General features: G+C 41.8%; 1 protein-coding gene across 3 annotated transcripts in view; it reads right to left on the bottom strand.

Moving 5' to 3' along the window:
- Positions 1 to 20,970, bottom strand: part of sema6bb (sema domain, transmembrane domain (TM), and cytoplasmic domain, (semaphorin) 6Bb) — a 183,649-nt gene that overhangs the window by 35,135 nt on the left and 127,544 nt on the right. For all 3 annotated transcript variants that reach the window (XM_084065609.1, XM_084065608.1, XM_084065610.1), the window contains exons 11-14: positions 20,596 to 20,727; positions 18,708 to 18,857; positions 14,762 to 14,941; positions 8,714 to 8,854 (exon numbers count right to left, since the gene is read on the bottom strand). In XM_084065609.1, the coding sequence (XP_083921735.1) occupies positions 8,714 to 8,854; positions 14,762 to 14,941; positions 18,708 to 18,857; positions 20,596 to 20,727 (603 nt within the window). The remainder of the gene's footprint in view (positions 1 to 8,713; positions 8,855 to 14,761; positions 14,942 to 18,707; positions 18,858 to 20,595; positions 20,728 to 20,970) is intronic.

Here is a 20,970-nt window from a genome sequence, read left to right as displayed (position 1 = left end):
TAACTGACATCCTCCATCACTCCAATACACAGGACATTGCGCCACTCATCCCCTATATGTGGTGCCAAGGGCAGCCATGCTTCTACAAATTCGGACAAGGTACCCCGTAGAACATATGATAGTCTCTCCAAGGGCATTAACCGTAACACTTTTTCAAACCATAATAAGACACTTGGAGGACTGTCATCGATCCATTTATTAAGGATTGACAACCGAGCAGCATAGAGCAAAGCTCGTACTAGATGTCGGTTTCCTTTTGTTACTATGATATTTGTGTCTGCCCCTAGAACATAATGGAGTGGATTTAAGGGTATTTTAATTCCAATCAGTTTGAGAATTTCATTTTGAATGGATACCCAGAAGGGTCTGATTTGTGGGCAAGTCCAGATCATATGGGTATAAGTACCTTGTCCACTTTTGCACCTAGGACATAGGGGAGAGCATTGGGGATCATATTTACTCCTTATGACTGGGGAGACATGTAGCTTGTGTATTATTTTATATTGGGTTTCATAAGACTTGTTGGAGCACGTTATTTTCTTTGCATTGAGTAGTATGTTACGCCATATCCCCTCGTCTATTTGTAGTTGAAGATGGTTTTCCCAAAATACTTTACTGTTACTAGTTGATGCTTTTTCTACCTGGAACAGACTCTCGTAAAGAAAGCTGATCATTTTTTTGGATAGAGTTGATGCCTTCATTACAATAGATTCTACATGATTGGGACGTGTGCTCAGGCCAGTCCTATATTCTGGAACTGAGTTAATGTAGCTCCTGAGTTGAAGGTAACGAAAGAATTGAGATTGCTGTAAGTTAAATTCAGATTGTAGTTGTTGGAATGATTTTTGCACACCATCTTTATATAGGTCCTGGATAGTCAAAATGCCTGCATCTTTCCAAATCCTAAAACCCGCATCCAGACAGGATTGTGCAAAATCTGGGTTTTTTGCTACCGGTGCCAAGCATGACATCTGGTTTGTTACACAAAAATGTTTACGTACCCGCTTCCATGTTTTCAGAGTGTTTTTAACTATAAGATTGTCTTTTAGCCCAGGAAGTACATCAGCATTTTTTATAAATATCAAATCAGAGATAGAAACAGAATCACAACCATAAGCCTCCAGGTCTAGAAAGGTAGAATTTGGATCGTTTTTGATCCAGTCTACTATATATCTTACTTGGGACGCCATATGATAGTATAAGAGATTTGGTAATGCTAAGCCCCCTTTTAGGATGGGCAGCTGTAGTTTCTGGAGTTTGAGTCTGGCACGTTTTTTCTGCCAGATAAATTTAGAAATCAAAGCATGTAATGTGTTAAAAAACTTGATTGGTATGAAATTAGGTAACATCTGCATCTGATACAGCAATCTAGGAAGGACATTCATTTTTATAATTGCTATGCGTCCAAGTAATGAGACTGGAAGGGGTGTCCACCTTTCCAGATCTCTTTTAATGCTTTCGAAAACTGGAGTTAAATTCATTTTAATCATATGGTTAAAATTAAAAGCAATAAACACACCAAGGTATTTAAAACCATTAAGTGATGTTTGAAAAGGGAGCTGTCCTAGCTCATCAGACTGTCTTAGAGTCCCGAGTGGAAGAGCCAGTGATTTCCCGTAATTAATTTTATAACCCGAAAATAGACTAAATTCATTTATTATTTGTATAAGTATTGGAACAGAGTTCATTGGGTTGCTAAGAAATAGAAGGATATCATCCGCATAGAGAGATATTTTATGACATTTTTGTTGAGTTCTTATACCAGTGATCTGATTAGTTGACCTAACCATTTCAGCTAATGGTTCCATAACTAAAGCGAATAAGAGTGGAGAGAGAGGGCAGCCCTGTTTTGTGCCTCTATTTATTGGGAATGGAGGTGTTAATGTCCCATTTATAGTGATTGCTGCTTGAGGTGTAGAATAGATAAGTCTGACCCAGTCAATAAACCTGTCTCCAAATGAAAATTCTTGTAGTGTTCTGAACAAGTAGCACCACTCAATGCGATCAAATGCTTTCTCCGCATCTAATGTCACCACTAGGGCATCTTGGTTCTTTACATTAACATACTGAAGAATACCCAATAGTCTCCTAATATTGGTATATGATTGTCTGTGATGGATAAATCCTGTCTGATCTTCAGCGACAATACTTGGAACAACAGCCATTAACCTGTTTGCTAATAATTTTGATAATAGCTTTGCATCTGTATTTTGGTTGCTAATTGGCCTATATGAGGCTGGGTCCTCTGGGTCTTTGTTCTCCTTTAAGATAATATTAATTGTAGCCATCTGTAGTGATCTAGGTAGGGTTTTGTTGGATAATGAGTGATTGAACATTTTTGTTAGCAGTGGAGATAATATATCTTTAAAGGTTTATATATTTCTGTTGGGAGTCCGTCAGGGCCACAGGCCTTTCCAGATGCCATAGTACCTATCGTCTCTCCTACTTCAATGCTAGTTATTTCTCCATCTAGTTGGGCTCTATCGTGCTCAGTTACCTTAGGGAGTTTTATGCGTTGAAAGAACATATTCATTTTATTTTCGACATCAGGGGACTCTGGGGATTCAGATGTATACAAGGTTGAGTAGAAATCACGAAATGCTTTTGATATGTCGCAGGTTATAAAACATTGTTTACCCGTTTTATCTTTAACTTTTGTGATTGAGTTATGAGAGGACCTATTACTGATCAGATTTGCAAGATACCGACCAGATCTGTTACCATACTCATAGATTTTGTGCTTTTGAGAGAACAATGCTTTTTCTGCCTTTTGGGTCAGTAGGGTGTTCAGACCCAGTCTAGCTACCAATACTTTTTCCCAGTTGTCCCTTGACCCAGCACGTTTATGCTCCAATTCTGCGTCATGTAATTGGATTTCCAGACGTCTTTGTTCCTTTAAGAGTTTTTTCTTTTTTCCTGAGCAATATGAGATAATAATCCCACGTAAATAGGCTTTGGTTGTTTCCCAGAGGTTTGAGGGATCAGTATCCCCATTATCATTTTCATTAATAAATAACTGAAGCTCATGTTGGGCCATAGAACAAAATTCTGGGTCTGACAGTATAGATCTATTGCATTTCCAGTTAAAACTTTCCACTTTGGGATTACATATAGAGATTTGTAATAGGACACCTGCATGGTCGGATATATGAATGGAGCCTATAGTACATTTCTGAACCAGGCCTACAGACCCCCGTGGGACCATAAATAGATCAATTCTGGAGTATGTTTTATGTGGGTTTGAGAAGAATGTATAGTCTCGATTGTTGGGGTTTAACAACCGCCATATGTCCGTTAGTCCCACTTCATCCATCATTTGGAGAACAGCTTTTGTCCTGGGACTTAGGCTCTGTGAGACTGGGCTAGGTGCCCTATCTTGTGCCGAAAGCGTGCAGTTCCAATCTCCACCAAGAATTGTTATTGGGCAGCTATATTTTATGAGTAAGTGAGTAATCTTTGTGAAAAATGACAGGGGAGCATTAGGTGCTGCATATACATTAAAGATTGTTATCCTTTCACCATATAGGAAGCCATGTAAAAATACATAGCGACCTTCTGGGTCAGACTCATAATATTCTACATTTAGTGGAAGGTTCTTGTGAATTAGTATAGAAACCCCTCTACTTCTACTATTATACGATGCATGGAACTCCTGTCCGACCCAATCCTTCTTTAACTTGACATGTTCTAGGTCAGTAAGATGAGTTTCTTGTAGTAATCCAATTGAGACCTTTTCTTTCTTTAAAAAATTAAGTATTTTTTTTCTTTTTATGGGATGGTTGCACCCTTTTATATTCCATGTGTAGACATTGATATTTGAATTAGTCATTGGCATAGTTATTCATGAATGTTAAGATCTGGTCACCAGTAGTCTTGTTGGATTTAAGCATGGTAGTATATTTCCAAGTTGGCCTAGTAATCATATATCTATAATATGCGGACCCAAATGAGGAGGAGAGGGGAGAAGCATGAACCAATCTTGGCAAGCACATATCGCATGGATGATTATTCGGTGTTTTCTCATACATATAACATGTAAAGACATCAAAAAACAATACATCAAAACATATAACACAGAGGCTAGCAAGGCGAGGGGGAGGAGTGATCACCCTCAAAGCCAGCACGTGACTCTTTATGTTGTAAGGCTTCCAATAACCCACCCCAATTTTATTATATATTTTCCTAATCTTTTCAATTTGTTTTACGTTTTGATAGAAAGGCCATATGTGATATAAGCCCATCAATTGTCCCCAAAACCTAAGATATGTGATTGAGATAAAATAAAAACAAAATAATAATAATAATAATAATAATAATAATAATAATAATAATACCATTAAAAAAAAAAAAAAAAAAGAACTCTGATTAGTCCATAGCCTACCTTCAGTAGGAGGAGAGATAAAGAGTAGGAAGAGTATATGTTGTTTATATTATAAGGCTTCCAAAAATCCACCCTAATTTTGTTATATATTTTCCTAATCTTTTCATTGAGGTTTTCGTTTTGGTAGAAAGGCTACGTATAATATTATCCCATCAACTGTCCCCAAAACCTAAGATAAACGATTAAAAGAAAAGAAAAAAGAGAGAATGATAATAATAATAATAATAATAATAATGAGATCAAAAGCTAATTATAATTAGTCCATAGCCTACCTCAGTAGGAGGAGAGAAAAAGAATACACATTTATGTTATTGGGCTTCCCAGAAAAGAAAAAGAGAAAGAAAACCCACCCAAATTTCATTATATATTTTCCTAAGCTTTTCATTTGGTTTTCGTTTTGGTAGGGAAGCTGCATTGCCCACAAGATACATAATTTTAAAAAAAAGAGAGAAGAGTAAGAATAATAATAAAAGTGATGATAATAATAATGAGGTCAAAAACAAACTATAATTAGTCCATAGCCTACCACCAGGAGGAGAGATAGAAATACACATTTATGTTGTAGGGCTTCCAAAGAATTAAAAGTATAAATAAAAACCCACCCAAATTTCATTATATATTTTCCTAAACTTTATTTGTTTTTCGTTTTGGTAGGGAAGCCACATGTAATATTAGAAGAGGAATAAAGAGAAAAGAGAGAATAATAATAATAAAGGTAATGATAATAATAATGAAGTCAAAAACATACTATAATTTGACCATAGCCTACCTCAGTAGGATAGGAAATAAGAAAGATGAAATGAGCTACCCTATGTTCAGTCTATATAGCCCTTAAGTGTACATGTTATAATCAGACCTCATAAATAACTGATTGAGCAAATGTAAATGAGATTTGATACTGTATGAGCAAATAAACAAGCTAATCCATCTAACAGAAGATAAACATGCTTGCACATCGAGCACACATACTTGTAAGTCAAAGTTATTATTACATTTTATATTCTCCATCAGGACTACATTAAGGAAAGAAAGAAAAACCTATATTAATGTTATATTATTTCTGGCATTTTTACCAGCATATTGGCCTTTTTTAGTAGTCTATAACTGATTAATTTCGATTAATCCATTGAATATCTGGGCAACAGGGAGTTAAGAAATTAATTACAGAAATTAATCCAATGGGCCTATTTTTCTAATCTTTTCATTAAGGTTTTCATTTTGGTAGAAAGGCTACGTATAATATTATCCCATCAACTGTCCCCAAAACCTAAGATAAACGATTAAAAGAAAAGAAAAAAGAGAGAATGATAATAATAATAATAATAATAATAATGAGATCAAAAGCATATTATAATTAGTCCATAGCCTACCTCAGTAGGAGGAGAGAAAAAGAATACACATTTATGTTATTGGGCTTACCAGAAAAGAAAAAGAGAAAGAAAACCCACCCAAATTTCATTATATATTTTCCTAAGCTTTTCATTTGGTTTTCGTTTTGGTAGGGAAGCTGCATTGCCCACAAGATACATAATTAAAAATAAAAAAATAAAAAGAGGGAAGAGAAAGAATAGCAATAAAAGTGATGATAATAATAATGAGGTCAAAAACAAACTATAATTAGTCCATAGCCTACCATCGGTAGGAGGAGAGATAGAAATACACATTTATGTTATAGGGCTTCCAAAGAATTGAAAGTAAAAATAGAACCCACCCAAATTTCATTATATATTTTCCTAAACTTTATTTGTTTTACGTTTTGGTAGGGAAGCCACATGTAATATTAGAAGAGGAATAAAGAGAAAAGAGAGAATAATAATAATAAAGGTAATGATAATAATAATGAAGTCAAAAACATACTATAATTTGACCATAGCCTACCTCAGTAGGATAGGAAATAAGAAAGATGAAATGAGCTACCCTATGTTCAGTCTATATAGCCCTTAAGTGTACATGTTATAATCAGACCTCATAAATAACTGATTGAGCAAATGTAAATGAGATTTGATACTGTATGAGCAAATAAACAAGCTAATCCATCTAACAGAAGATAAACATGCTTGCACATCGAGCACACATACTTGTAAGTCAAAGTTATTATTACATTTTATATTCTCCATCAGGACTACATTAAGGAAAGAAAGAAAAACCTATATTAATGTTATATTATTTCTGGCATTTTTACCAGCATATTGGCCTTCTTTAGTAGTCTATAACTGATTAATTTCGATTAATCCATTAAATATCTGGGCAACAGGGAGTTATGAAATTAATTACAGAAATTAATCCAATGGGCCTCTGCGGCCGTTTTCGCCCTAACCCAATTTTTTAGGCTCATCCATTCATCAACCAGTAACATGAGCAGCAGCAGTGCGGTTGTTTTAACCATCTGCTGCATTACCTTTAATTAATAAAGTAAAGCATAACAATTGAAAAGTGTACAATAACTGCATTATTTTAATAGCATACGTGAAAAAAAAAAGAAACTAAAACAGAGTTATTAGAGCGCAGCTGCTGCGCAAACATACTTTAGCTTCATCAGCTCATTCCATGGGCATCTGGGGCCGTCGCCCCAAAACACCCCCGCCCCATGTAGCCTTTGAGCGGGCCAACAGCGGCCGCTCCATGGTCGCTGGATTTTGGTCCGGGGGTGACTGTGTTTTGGGACGACGGGCCCCGCCCCCAGCCGTGTGCTGCACCGTGTGCGCTACTTGGCGTGGGAGGGGTGTTTTCGTCACAATGAATGGGCTACAGCATGTTTCAAAAACGTTTTCATATTAATACAAGGGAAGAAAAGCAAAGAAAGAGCAAGAGACAATTCATATCATTTTTTTTTTATGGCTTAATTATCGTACTGCGGCCGCCGTTTGGCCATTTATTCTACTGCATCTCATTATCAGCGGCAAGGACACGATCCGGGTCTATAGTGTCATTATTCGGTTCATTACTGTTGTTTTTCAGTCTATAGTCAGTTCATAGCGTTCTTCATAAGCAGTTCTCACCCCAATTTAATAAGTTATGATAGAGTACCTTGAGCTCTCAGCGGAGCTGAGATTGTTGGGGAGTTGGAGAGGCATCTTTACGCACGGTTTTCCACATGCAAGATAGGTTCACCAAGCACGGCAGGCCCCTCGCGGATTGGAGAGGCCGGTTTGATGAAGGTGTAGTAGTAGGTCTCGGCCACTTCAGAGTCCAGGAAGGACTTCGTTTCTCCATTGAAGGTGATTAATAATGTTGCTGGGTGTTTGATTCCATGTCGGATTCGTTCATCGCGCAATCTTTGTCTTAATCCGTTGAACGTGGCTCTTCTTCTCATTTCCTCTGCTGTCAGGTCTGAGTAGATCCTTATTTTCATCCCACGAAAGTTGATGGATCCCTTCTGCTTCGATAGTTGTATGATAGCTTGCTTCGCCTGGTACCGCTGCATTCTGACAATCATCGTTCGGCCGTTAGCTTTGTGTGGGCCGACGCGGTGTGCAATTTCCACAGACGGCTCACAGGGCATTTCTTCTGGCAGAAATATTTCCTTAAAAAAAGCCGTCATGAAAGCAGTAGGGTTCCCTTTTTCAATGCCACTGTCGAGTCCTGTCACCCGCACATTGAATTTTCTACTGTGCGTCTCCAAACGTCCAATCTCGTCCTTCAATTTGGCATTTTCTTCTTTGAGTGTGGCATTGGATATCTCTAATTTGGAGACTCGTTCTTCTATGTTTGTGATCGCCTCATCCACTTCAGTGAATTTCCCTTTGTGTTTGGTTATGGACTCTTCCATGGCATTTAATTGTGGTTGAATATTCTCCAGGGAGGCATTCAATTCCTCTCTTATTATTGCACGAACTGCTGGTAGCTCGGCTTGGCGTTCTTCTCGTAGTAAAGTACGGATTAAGGCCGCAAGCTCTGTCTGATTGATTGAGATTGCCATTCCGATGGTGCGGCTTCTCAGCGTTCTTACTGTAGTTTCGTTAGGAGCGCTCTTCCACTTGTTTTTCTTCGCTGGCATTACCAACTGCAGTTCATTGAATTGATTTAGCCAATATGTTGGCTTAGAGATTTCGGTAGATTAGGATTTGTATCTAGTTTCAAATTGTTTGTCAGGGGCTCTGTGTCCCGAGCTCACTCCATGCCACCGGAACCGGAAGTCCTGTGAACTTTTTTTTAACACAAATCTTCTCTTCTGGAGGTCCCTGGCACAAAACATTTTCAGATGGGGGTCCGCGGCCAAAAATATATCATTTTGGGGGTCCTTAACACAAAAAAAAGTTTGAGAACCACCACTGTAGATTGTCATGCGTGTCGTGCACATACAGGTGAGGTAATATGGTTAAGTAGACTTACTTCATGCATCGGGAGTAGAGCTGGCACCGAGCCACCGGAACTCTGACAACACAGGACGGGAACGCCAGCAGGAGAGAGTGGCTCACCTTGTCCAGAGTCAGAGACAACAGCTGTCTGGCCTGAGGAGAGTCATCGTCACACCTTGGGAACACACACACACACGCACACGCACACACACACACACACACACACACACACACACACACACACACACACACACACACACACACACACACACATTTGCACAAACCCCCCCAAAAAAGAGAAGAAAAATGCATTAGGCAATTACTGGACCAGGACAGCTCATTAGACCTCTGACCCCCCTCACTACATGCATCATCATCATCAGTAGTGTCCCCTCATGCCTCAATGATGAAACACCAACAGACACAAAGCACTCCTATAAATAAAAACATAATAACAGTAAAAGCACTAAGAGGCCAAGTTGAGTGTCACACTAAAACATACTCAGTGTTTTAGAGGTCTGAGGGGCAGTGGTGACCGTCACAAACACAGTGGGCAAGGGAACCAAGTCACTTCTAATTGGCACCGTGGAGCGACCACAGCTCCTGCTCGCGCACCTGGCCGTGAGCACAGGATTTATACTGTATATCGTTGTTGTTGGGCAGAAACCTCTTATCTCCATATTGTAACTTTTTGTGTTTTTTTCGTAAATTAACGCCCTACTTGATCACACTACAGCGTCACACAAAAGTATCAAAAGTAGCGGATCGGCAAGCTTGAGCTTGTAGATCTGCTACTTTTGATGTTTTTGAATTTGAATCCTGAAAAGTAACAGTTTTTGGACACATGAGGTTTCCACCGGACAGAGACGATATGTTTTTTGTTTTGTTTTTAATGCACATGTGCACTCATGCCTCGGTTGTATCTAGGATGGCTTATGGTAATAACGCCACAGCGGGGACCGCAGTCATTAAGGACAATCTATCATTCCGCCGGGGACCGAACGAGCACTGAGTCATTCCTCACAAACCAACAACACCGTGGGACAAACGAGACGAATGAGGGAGGAGGGAAAGGGCGGAGGAGGGAGACGTTGAAGCGAAAAGGAAAGAGGATAAAACGTATTTGTTTGTTGTTACTTATGGAAGTAAAAAGAGAGAGAAAGAGAGAAATAGAGCTAATCGGAGCAAATATCCAAATGAAAATAAGAGAGAGAGAGAGATATACAGTGTATAAAGAGAGAGAGAATTTAAAAGTAAAGAAGCAATAAGGGTCAGACAGCTTGAGAAAATAGGAACAGGCTTGGGTCCTATTAGTGTCTCTCCCGGGTCATTTCCTGGTTCATTATAATCTGAGTTCCCAGAAGTTTTCGCCAGCTCTGGCGAGGAACTTCTGGGCCACAGCCCTGGTATTTGTGGGCGGGATGTACGTCACGCTCTGAATCTGAGCGGACACGCCTCTTACCGGTCTGAGAGCTGTGCAACTCGTCTAAAAAGTCCGACGAGAGGCAAACAGCAGTACACAACAATGGCGGCCGAAATTTCTCAAGGGGAAATTGCTTCCCGTCGATCCTATTTAGATGCATCACCCACTGCATGTGGATCCCGCCCCCTTTTCTTCATTGGCTGTTGATTTGAATCACAACGCAGTGGCCGCGCCCCTGCTGTCCAAGCTCCGACGCTAACCCTCCCAGACTAGGTTCATTATGGCGGCGAGCCAATCACAAACCAATTTGATCTCTATCTGTGCTGTCCTCTACAGGAAGACCCTGGTGATAGCGGGACAGCCTCTCTCTACAGTACATACCCTGAGACTCATTAAGCCTGATTTATACTTATAGTATGGCGCACCAAAAGTAGCCGATCTACAAGCTCACTATTGTGTCGCAGTGCGACGCATTGTGAGCTTGTAGATAGGCTATTTTTGGTGCGCAACGCGATGCACACAACCAAATATAAATCAGGCATTACAGACAGAGGACATCTGCCTCAGTGTACGTGTGTGTCTCTGTGGGTGGCTCTGGCCAGGACCAGAAAAGGAAGAAAACCTGACCTAATTTCTACAGCTCTCTCTCTCCTGATTAGCTAACTGCCTGCTGACAGAAAGGGACACACCTCTAACTGCACTCCCCATTCCCCAAGCACACCAAATTAGCCCTCAAATGCTGGCTCCAGGTCAGTTCACGCCTCCACTTAATCAGCTGTAACCTCTCTTTCTCGTGGCATCAGTGCTCCACATTTTGCAGCAAATAAGTTGAGGTACAAACGAGTGAAAGAGTTTTGCAGTTGACAAGGGAAAGGTGACACGGGACGTTGCACTCCTCAAACAGTAAAAGTAGTTTCAGTCCACCTGCGGTGTAATGGAGGATTACACTTAGATTGTAGGTGGACTGAAACATGACGCCGAGACATGAAGTGGCTAAGGAAACATCCCCTTGTTTGTATTGTGTGCATGAATGAACATCCAGATCACAGGGCACAATTAGCGCTATTTAGATGACCGTTTAGCAACTCTGGCTTTGAAATGCTTCTAATTAGCCTTGGTGGGAGATAATAAACAACCTATTGTATTTACATATATTTTAAGGCCTTCCAGTTTTTACCCACCCTGCAGTCAGCCTTCAATGTGCCACTTACTAAGCCCTATACCATCTTCTTCTTCTTTTGGCTAATTCCCGACTGCTTCTGTTCTCTGCGTCTTCCTCGGTCACTCCAGCCACCTGCGTGTCCTCTCTCACCCCATCCACAAACCTCCTCTTTGGCCGTCTCTCCCCTTGCCTGGCAGCTACATCTTCAGCATCCTTGTCCCAATGTACCCCTCATCCCTCCACACTGCCCATGTCCAAACCATCTCAACCTCGCCTCTCCTTTGCTTTATCCCCCGAACCTCCTAAACCTGGGCATATCCTCTAATGTAGTCATTTCTGATCCTGTCAATCCTTGTCACTCCTAATGAGAACCGTAGCATCCTCAATTCTGACACTTCCAGCTCCGCCTCCTGTCTTTTCGTCAGTGCCACCGCTTCCAAGCCATACAGCATGGCTGGTCTCAATACCGTCGTATACATCTTCTCTCTCACTCAGTTCGTCATACGATGAATAGCAAAAATAGCCTATCTATTAGTATTTATAGATCTGCAATTTATTTCTTTTTTTTGGGGTAAAAATCTTGAAAATAACACACCCAAAATAGGGATGTCAAGTTATAAAGTGGTTAATGCCAGCCATAAACATAAGCAGCACATTCCTCCTGTCTTCTACAGTATATGTACAGTGTTGTACATTGCGTGTACCCTGTTAGACATCTAAGGTTGTCTATGTGATGCTGTATTGCTCCTATACCTAATTTGAACAAGACCCAAGCCCTCATCTCCTCCTAATCTGCCAATCAGGTCCAAAAACACAAAGGTTTATCATCAGAATCAAGTGAACGTTTGATTGCTAATTTCCTGAGAGCCACTAAACTATTGAGATTGAGGTTAATAAGATTCTATCAATTCATTATTTTCTCATCTTGTCCTTTAAGTACTCAGCCTCATTATGAGTGGTTTAGATCTTCTGATAGGGAATATTAGCTGCTAATCCAATTATGGTCGGTTGGCCTTTCTTTATATTTGAGCTAAATGTACTGTATTCATTGCTATGGCTCCTAGTTGCATGAACCTGAATGAACAGCACCAAAACCGTTACCCCTAAATAATAGCCGAGGTATATTGCATATTATCTGGATATGAACCTTCTCATCTTATCTAGATGTGTAACATCACTAGCGACTCTACTGCACAGGTTCTCATTATGGGGTCCGGAGCCCGGCCAGGGGTTCTTGACAGGGTTCCAGAGGGTCCCCAGCTACAGTAAATGGTTGATAGTTAGGAACCAAATAATAACTCCGACCGTTACCAGTCCATTTGGTTCTATTTATGCGCCCTCAGGGTGAGTGTGAGGTGTAGATGAAAAAGGGGGTCTGTAATGCATATCACACTGGGGGTTCTTGAAATCACAAAGGTTGAGAATCACTGCTGTGCATCAACCCCCGGATAGTAGTGATGCGCGGGCCGACCCCGTTGCCCACAGGCCCCGTGAGTTGAACCGCGGGGTGGAGCGGGTCAACACGAAAAAAGCGAGAAAAAGCATTCTGGTACCTTCTCTCTCTCCTGTTTTGTCTCTCTCTCTCTCCCTCTCTCTTCCTGGAATCATGAGCTTGTGTTCAATGAGTTGCTTATTTGATCAATTATGCACAGCTGCCTCTAATGATATCCCCGCTGTATGTCAACTTTATTTATTTGAATGTCTAATGTTGTAGTAGTAGGACACTCACTGTATCTATCTACGTTATCGTTTAATGTTCTCTCATGTAGCCTACACAATTATAAAGGACAGGAAAAATATCAATTGTCTATATGGCAGTGTCCCCCCCCACTCTCTCTCGGGAGGCATACGTAAGTCCGACATCCCATTTCTCCGACTATGTGGCATCCGCGTGCGGTTAGGGTTAGGGTTCGGGTTAGGTATAGGGTTAGTATAGTAAACGTCGGAGGCATGCGCTGTCGGAGGAATGGTCTGTCGGACTAACGTATTGCACCCCTCTCTCTCTCTCGAAAGCGATTGAATGGACGGACTTGATGTTGCTAGTGTGTTAAATGCCGGTCGGTAGGCAACTTTTAGTTGATTTATATATTGTTTTGCGGGATGGGTCGGGGTGGGTTGGGCTCTGTGGCGGGGCGGGCGGGGTGGGTTATGAAAAAAACAGACCTGCGCATCACTACCAGATAGTATTCAACACTTTTGTTAGGCTTAGCTGTTGTGTGTATACTGCATTTCTTTTTTCTTTTTTGATATATATATTTTTATTTAGACAAACATGTTTTCAAAATGACAAGTATACTGCATTTTCTATTAGTTATTAGTTGTTGATTTGAGCTGTCAGTCAAGCATCTCCACAATTACAAGCGTCTAATTCAAATAGTAGGCTACTGTGGTGTGAGAGTGACGGCTGATTTAAGCAATCACACCTGGCCTGAGTCAAACTAATTGGACTCTGAGCTGGGAGTAACTACACACCGGCACATATTATAAATCATCCATCAGCACACACTCAAGAGAGAGCCTATCAACTGCACATTTCCATCTGCTCCATCTTGCCCTCTCTACAATTTACAATTTAGGCATTTAGCAGACACTCTTATATCCAGAGCGACTTATAATAAGCAAGGTAAACACATGCATCAAATGTAGAGAGGCACCTCAGTAAACTAGGATCACGAGTAAAGAAAGGACATAGCATCAGTCTAAAAACAATATATTATCAAAATAATAATCTGTACAATGAAACTATAGGATACCAGGTAAAGAACATGGTCATAAAAAATAATTTAGGTGATGTGCTATAGACGGATTTCCGCGCGACGTCATCACAGAGCAGAATGCGCAATCTGCGCATGCCTGGGGGTCAGTGGGGGAAAGGCGCGTTCGAAAATACAGCCCTGAGCGGCAGTGAGCGCACTGGCCAATACAAACTAATAGGCGAGTGTGCTCCGGTGCGTAATTTCCAAACGCACCCATAGGCTTCCCCCCGCAGCTGCGCGGTCATATTCCTCTCATGTTTACTAACAGGAAACCTCCCTATTGGTGGAGTCTGAAGAGGTGAGTCTTCAGATTACAATAAACGTAAATGTATCTATCCAGGGTTCAATTTGCTCAATATACCCCCCTTTGAATCCTGCATGTACCTGACTGTGTCGAGGTAACCCCCAGAAAAGCCCCAGCAGTGGAGAGGCTCCCTTTTGAGTAGTGATGGGTCGTTCATGATGGATTCGTTCAAATCATTTGAACGAATCATTGCCGCGAACGTGAGCGAAATCGTTCGTTCACTGAAATGAACGTTTTTTCCCACCACTACTTTAGAGTGTGAGGGGATGGCTGATTTAACCTGTATCTGACACACAACAGGTGTGTCAAAAACCAAATGAATCACTAATTAGTTTGACTCGGGCCAGGTGGGACTGCTTAAATCAGCCATCACCCAGACAACAAGTACCTAAACTAGACGCATCCCATTTCTTGTTTGTATACTGTTTCTTTCTTACTTGTCGGGGTTGTAGCCCTCCAGCTCCTCCAGGAAGACGTTGGAGTTGGTGACGGTGTTGTCCTGATTGGGCATGATGAGGAACTTGAGGATGGTCCCTCTGCTGGAGCCCAGGAACAGGACGGTGCGGTTCTTGTAGGGCCCGGCCTCCGTGTCCACCACCATTCTGTTCAGCTGGTACCTGCACCGTGGGGCACATCGTTGCTGTCAGGCAGAAACCACATATCTCCATATTCTAACCTTTTGTGTTTTTTTTTATAAATTAACGTTTTGTAAATTAACGTCCTACTTGATCATACTACAGCGTCACACAAAAGCATCAAAAGTAGCAGATCCGCAAGCTCAAAACGAGGCGCGAATCAACACGTTTTGAGCTTGTGGATCTGCTACTTTTGCTATTTTTGAATTTGAATCCTGAAAAGTAACAGTTTTGGACATACTGTATGAGGTTTTCACCCGACAGAGATGATATGCAAAACTGTGCCATTGTCACCAGGGACAGCAGTCACTGACGTTGTCACGTCTGGGATAGATAGTATATCTGTGACTTGTGTTTTGAAACCCACTGCCAGCTGTGGAATTATGTCAGGGGAATGAGGATGAGAAACGTTCTCCCCTCTCATCTATCCATCACTGTCATCCAAGTGCCCATGAGCAAGGCAATTAGCCCTTCTCTAAGTCCCACCTAACCTGACCCTGCCAGAGGTGGCGGTATTGAGTAACCAGGAGCTGTGAAACAATGTGTGGAGCAAGCTGTTTGGATCTGGTAGCGTCAGGTTAAGTCCCACCCCCCAATTAGCGATTGTCCAATGCCATATGGCCTGTCACACTCCTATCACATACCATAAGAGTCGATGTAAAATAGCCTGCACATAATAATTAGCAACATCAATAACAGTAGGAATACTACAATAACACTATGGTGAAACGTTTCCACGTGCGTCCCTGTTTTTCCTTGTATAGTTCCAGCCTGGTTTAAAGTGGTTTAAAGTTCTGGATAATGTAATGCCTTGGGTGTGTAGGGGTGGGTAAACTCTCTGTTTTTGTTTGTTTATGTTACTTTAGATATTAAATATCATTCTTTCCTAACATAAAGAAACCAAACATACACATTTTGTATGTTTGGTTTCTTTATGTTTGGAAAGAATGGGTTTTGTTTGTATTCAGGAGTTTATGGTCCTATTTATTTATGGTTTATGTTCATGCTTTTATCTTAAATGTTAAATACATCCTTGATTCTTGGGATTTTAAACATGTGTGGCCTGGCTGTTTGGGGACTGGGAAGGGGGGAGACCATATTTTGTGTTACACCTAGTGACCCCTAGCCTGGGTCGTAACATGAATTGGGAACTGGAACTGTACAGGGAAAAACAGGGATGCATTCCGCGTAGCTAGAGCTGTTGGAGGGGGCATTTTTCATCCCTTTCCCCAAGTCCAAAACTGCACTGACAAATGCAGGCTGTGGCTGTGTTTCATGCCAAAAACACACACACACAGCTTAACGTCGGTGATGCTGACGTGTTGACATGGTTACTTTGTTATGGTGTATCCTGAATCACTCTTTATTCGATTTATGAGCATGTTTAGAGACAGTTGAAGCCATTTATATTTTTGATAGCAGATGTGTATTTATGATGTGATGTGATGTGATGTCATCAAGTCAGTAACTTCAAAAGGGATCTTGGGATCTGGTTCAAGTTGGAGTTCAACACACCAGAATCACGGGTCAACTCGTCCCGCCCCCGTACCGCTCGTTAAAGTGTTTATTCATTTGCTTGCCCATTTTTTAACTGCTATACTATTTGTAGTCTTACCCTGCAGTACACGAGCACTCCTGTCCGGTGATAATGATGTTAATGTAGTTGATTGATAATAGCTAGATGCGGTTGCGGTTTCTCCCTCTTCCTTTGGTAGTGATAAACATTTGCCTGTGTTCTGTTTGTTGAAACTGTCGTGCACATTTTTCCAGTGCATACTGCAGGCCTTGTTCACAAGATTTATTTAGCTCCAAAAATGATCGATTATATTATGTGGAAAATCTGTTATATTCCACTGCAAGTCAATGCGAGCTGTCAAAACCAAGGCTGTTTGTCACACCTAAGGGTGTGGAGAGGTCGGGGCGGAGCTTAGCAAAGGGTGAAGTAACCCTCAAGTGGAGCTCATGTGATCAACAGATGGTATAGCCGTTGTACAGGGGAAGTGCTATGGTATGAATGTGTGTTACTAAGTAGGCTGTCGGTGTACAAGAGTATCGGTGCTCAGCCGACTTCCTCTGATTAAATAAAGATTTTTAAAACATCAATACTGGTTAATCAGCATAAATTATGGGTTTCATTTGAAAACACTTTTTTTGTACTGATTCTTGGGGTAGAGCAAAAAGTAAATCTTGGAATAAAACTCATGTAACAAGAGCTATCGCCTTTTATGTCTCGCGGAACACGGCACTTTTGAAAGCTAAGGTCAACCCCCTCACATGACCTTGTATAAGCAACGTGATTGGTTAAAAAAACCTTAACCTGGCATTTGACGGGCCACCGACACAGACATCTATTAAGGTCGGTTAGTCTCGCCTCCGGTCGCTAGGCAGTGAGACAATAATATAATAATAATTTGGGCCCCACTCCTTGGGGTGTTTTTTGTCACTGTATATTTGCACATATGTGAAATCTGTCCTGCATTTTATCCATCCTAGGACTAGTGAGCAGCTGTTGGCGTGAAGCGCTCGGGGAGGGGTTAAGTGTCTTGCTCAGTTTGACACATTACTGAGGCCTGGAATTGAACATGGGATCTTTGCCTCCCAGGCAGGCTCTCTAACCATTCAGCTATGGCAGTTCCATAGTCCATAGTTCAAATGTATAGTGGCTGATATAAAACTCCAACCATGCAATAGATCAGGGGTGGGCAACTTTGATGATGGAGAGGGCCACTATATTTCCACACTCACTCCAGAGGGCCACATTGCATATACTGTAGGGCCATGTCACACAAAGGTAGCAAAAATAGCCAATCTACAAGCTGCTGCGACGCGTTTTGAGCTTGTAGATCGGCTATTTTTGCTATTTATGAATTGGAATCCTGATTTTTTTTGTGCTATTTTTTAATTGGATTCCTGAAAAGTAACATTTTCATTGAATTTCAAATGCATGACTTAAATACAAATACATTGGACATAAAAAAGACAATAGAAATGTAATACTAGTCATTAAGCTGCTAATATAGACTGAAGTCATTAAAGTGGGTCATGTTTGCATGTTTTGAATTGTAACAGCTGAAATCAATAATATATCAGTATTCCGATATTAACCTGGGCACCCGCATTAAGTGAAGGGTGCCCAGGGCCGCCAGTTGCCCATGTATGCAATAGATGGTCTGTCATTAATTTACTCCTCTATCTGTCCACTCCAGTCATTCATTCATTCATCCATGTATCCAATGAATCACCCCAACGGGAAGCTTTTCAATTCATTTAAGTGCATTATGGGTGACTAGTTACGATGTAAAACGCTGTCCAGGCTCCAGTGTATTCAAATGCCTTGCGTGGCATTCTCTCTTCAATCTCAGCATAATGAAATGAATCCCATGGAGCAAACAATATTCATCACATTTGCATAACAAACTAATTACGCTGGGCGTTTGGTCATTAATAATATCAGTCAACTAAATGGGTTTGTTTTCTGAACAATGGGGGGTGGGGGGGGGGGGGGGCGCAGCTGAACAACACAGGCTTCAGCTCAGTGTTAATTTACCTCTGAGTGTAAAAATGAACCTGAACCGAAAGAGCAAGGGAGAGAGAAAGACGAGAGACAGACAGACAGACAGGGATAGAAAGAAGGGAGAGTAGAGAGAGAGAGACAGACAGACAGACAAACCAACAGAGACACACGCACGCACGCACGCACGCACGCACGCACACACACACGCACACACACACACACACGCAGCCTCACCTGACCATGGTTCGGACTATCCACGGTCTCTGTCCCAGAGAAGGGATGGCCTCATCCATCAGAGGATGAGTCTTAACAAAGTTGAGCATCTCGTCCGGGAAGGCGTTGGACGAATTGAACCTGGAACCTTGGACAGCACAGCCACCGGGTCTGGGGGAGGGGGAAGGGGGGGTTAAAGAGACACCATTGATTCACAGCAGTTTTGGCACCAGACAAGGAGCTCTTCTCCTTTAATTAAAGGCAGTAACATGGATGATGCAACGTTATGATATACTGTGCAATATATACAAGTTTGCAAGTTTGGCACAGTAGCGGCTGGGAGCAGTAATTCCTCTGCGCTATCAATCAACACACACCCATCAACCCATCAATCTCCACCAGAACTCAAATTAACTCCATCTGCAGAACACAGCAATGCTACAGGCCTACACTGCCATTGAATCGGGGAGAAGACTGCAAGAACATTGCAGAGGGGACCGTTTTTACCCTGACGCAACGCAGGAAGCATTTTATCTCAGTCTGGTATGAATCCAGAGTCCTATGGTCTAAATTAAAACCTAACCTAACCTTAAAGGAACATTTAGCCTTTTTTCAAAAACATCTCCATATAAGGGTCCTCTGCAACACATTTTGATCACACAAACATATTGCTCACACACATCTACCATTGTAACGATACACATGCTGTCCTCTCTCTCTCCTTTTCTCTCTTTCTCTCTCTCTCCCAAAAATAGAGCGAGAAAACGGGAGAAAGGAAGGGAGAGCGTGCAGTTATTTATTATATTATTTATTATATTATTTCATATTTATGTATAAATAAGAGTTCACAATCTAATGTAATATTATGTTGACATGCAGCACTTTGGAAACTGAAAACGATCTCCACTCATCACCTTGACGAGTCACAGTCACTGTCTGCTGTTTATATCCCATATCCCGGAGGAGCTGTGACAATACCATTGCTATGGAAACAGCAATGGGTCGTGGCTCGGCGCCTGGGTGTGGTCTGTCAGTTTTATAAGGTTACAAACCACAGTTTTAGGATTCTGTTGCAAGCGGTTGCAAGTCGGCTCGCAATTAAGTCCCTTAGGCATAACACTATGAGCCCTAGCGTCCCCATTCTAAGGCAAACATTCAGTGAAAGTAGCTGATCTACAAGCTCACAACACATCACGTAGAGCGGAAAAAAAGAGTGGACCAAATACAGAGCCCTGGGGGACTCCGGTCAACTAAGTATGGGGTTTAAGTGGTTAATTGAGGAGCCTGGTCGTACCAGACCACTTAAGGAGAGACAGAGGACAACCGGAGAGACGGCGGCCCGGGGTGGAGAGGGTAGGCAGCCCAAACAACTTCTTCTGTGAGGAAGAACACAAAAGCTACAGACTGCGGTAAAACCTGCAAGGAGGGTTTAAAAATCCATCAAGGCAGAATGAGATGTTCTTGCCCAGCAGCAACGACTACGCAACGCACAGAAGAATGCCCACTTCTGATCAGACGAAAGAGGAGCCGGGCCCGGAGGCAACCCACAGTGCCTAGAGCCTCCTAGTGTGGCCAACACCTGCTGCTAACATCTCACCAGCCACCCTAAGCCCCCAAGAGACAGTGGGGGCAGTAGTATGCCACTTGGACACAGGCCGGGGTCTGATCAGCCTCGGTAGGGTCGCCTTGAGGAGGTTGTCTGTTACAAGACCCGAAACACCCAGTGACTCCAGGAAACAACCCTGGTCTAGCAGCGAAACTACTTTGTCTACTGAATTGCCAGTACAGTAGGTGCAATTTATTACTCGATGAATACAAAATTGTATAGTGTAGCTTAATTTATATACTATAATGCTCTGAACCTGTTGTGTCTATGGAGGTAAATAAAGCTATTACAGCACATCTGTACCTTGGCTTGGGGATGTTTTCGTCTGGAACAGCTGTCCAGATGGACTCTGGAGATTTCTGCTCCTTGAACCTCCCATCAAACACTGAAGCCAGCTGCTCCATGTCAAATGCACACACTGCTGAACCAGGAATACTGCAGACAGACAGAGAGAGGTAGAGAGACCGAAAGAGAGAGAAACACAGAGATGGACGTAGTGAGAGAGGTACAGAAAGAGAGGTACAGCGATGGAAAAAGAGAGGTGGGAGAAGAGACAGGGAGAGAGAGTCAGCCATTAGTCTATATTCACAATTGAATTACATTCTGTTTTAAGTAGGCAATGCCTGTTGGTACCCAGGGAGAGTATGAATAACCAGATAATAGAGAGAGATGACAATG

This window comes from Gymnoscopelus microlampas (assembly GCF_963454915.1).
Source record: "Gymnoscopelus microlampas genome assembly, chromosome: 9".
NCBI classification, from domain to species: domain Eukaryota; kingdom Metazoa; phylum Chordata; class Actinopteri; order Myctophiformes; family Myctophidae; genus Gymnoscopelus; species Gymnoscopelus microlampas.
Note: the sequence above shows the minus strand (reverse complement) of the source record. Positions and strands in the feature narration are given on the sequence as shown.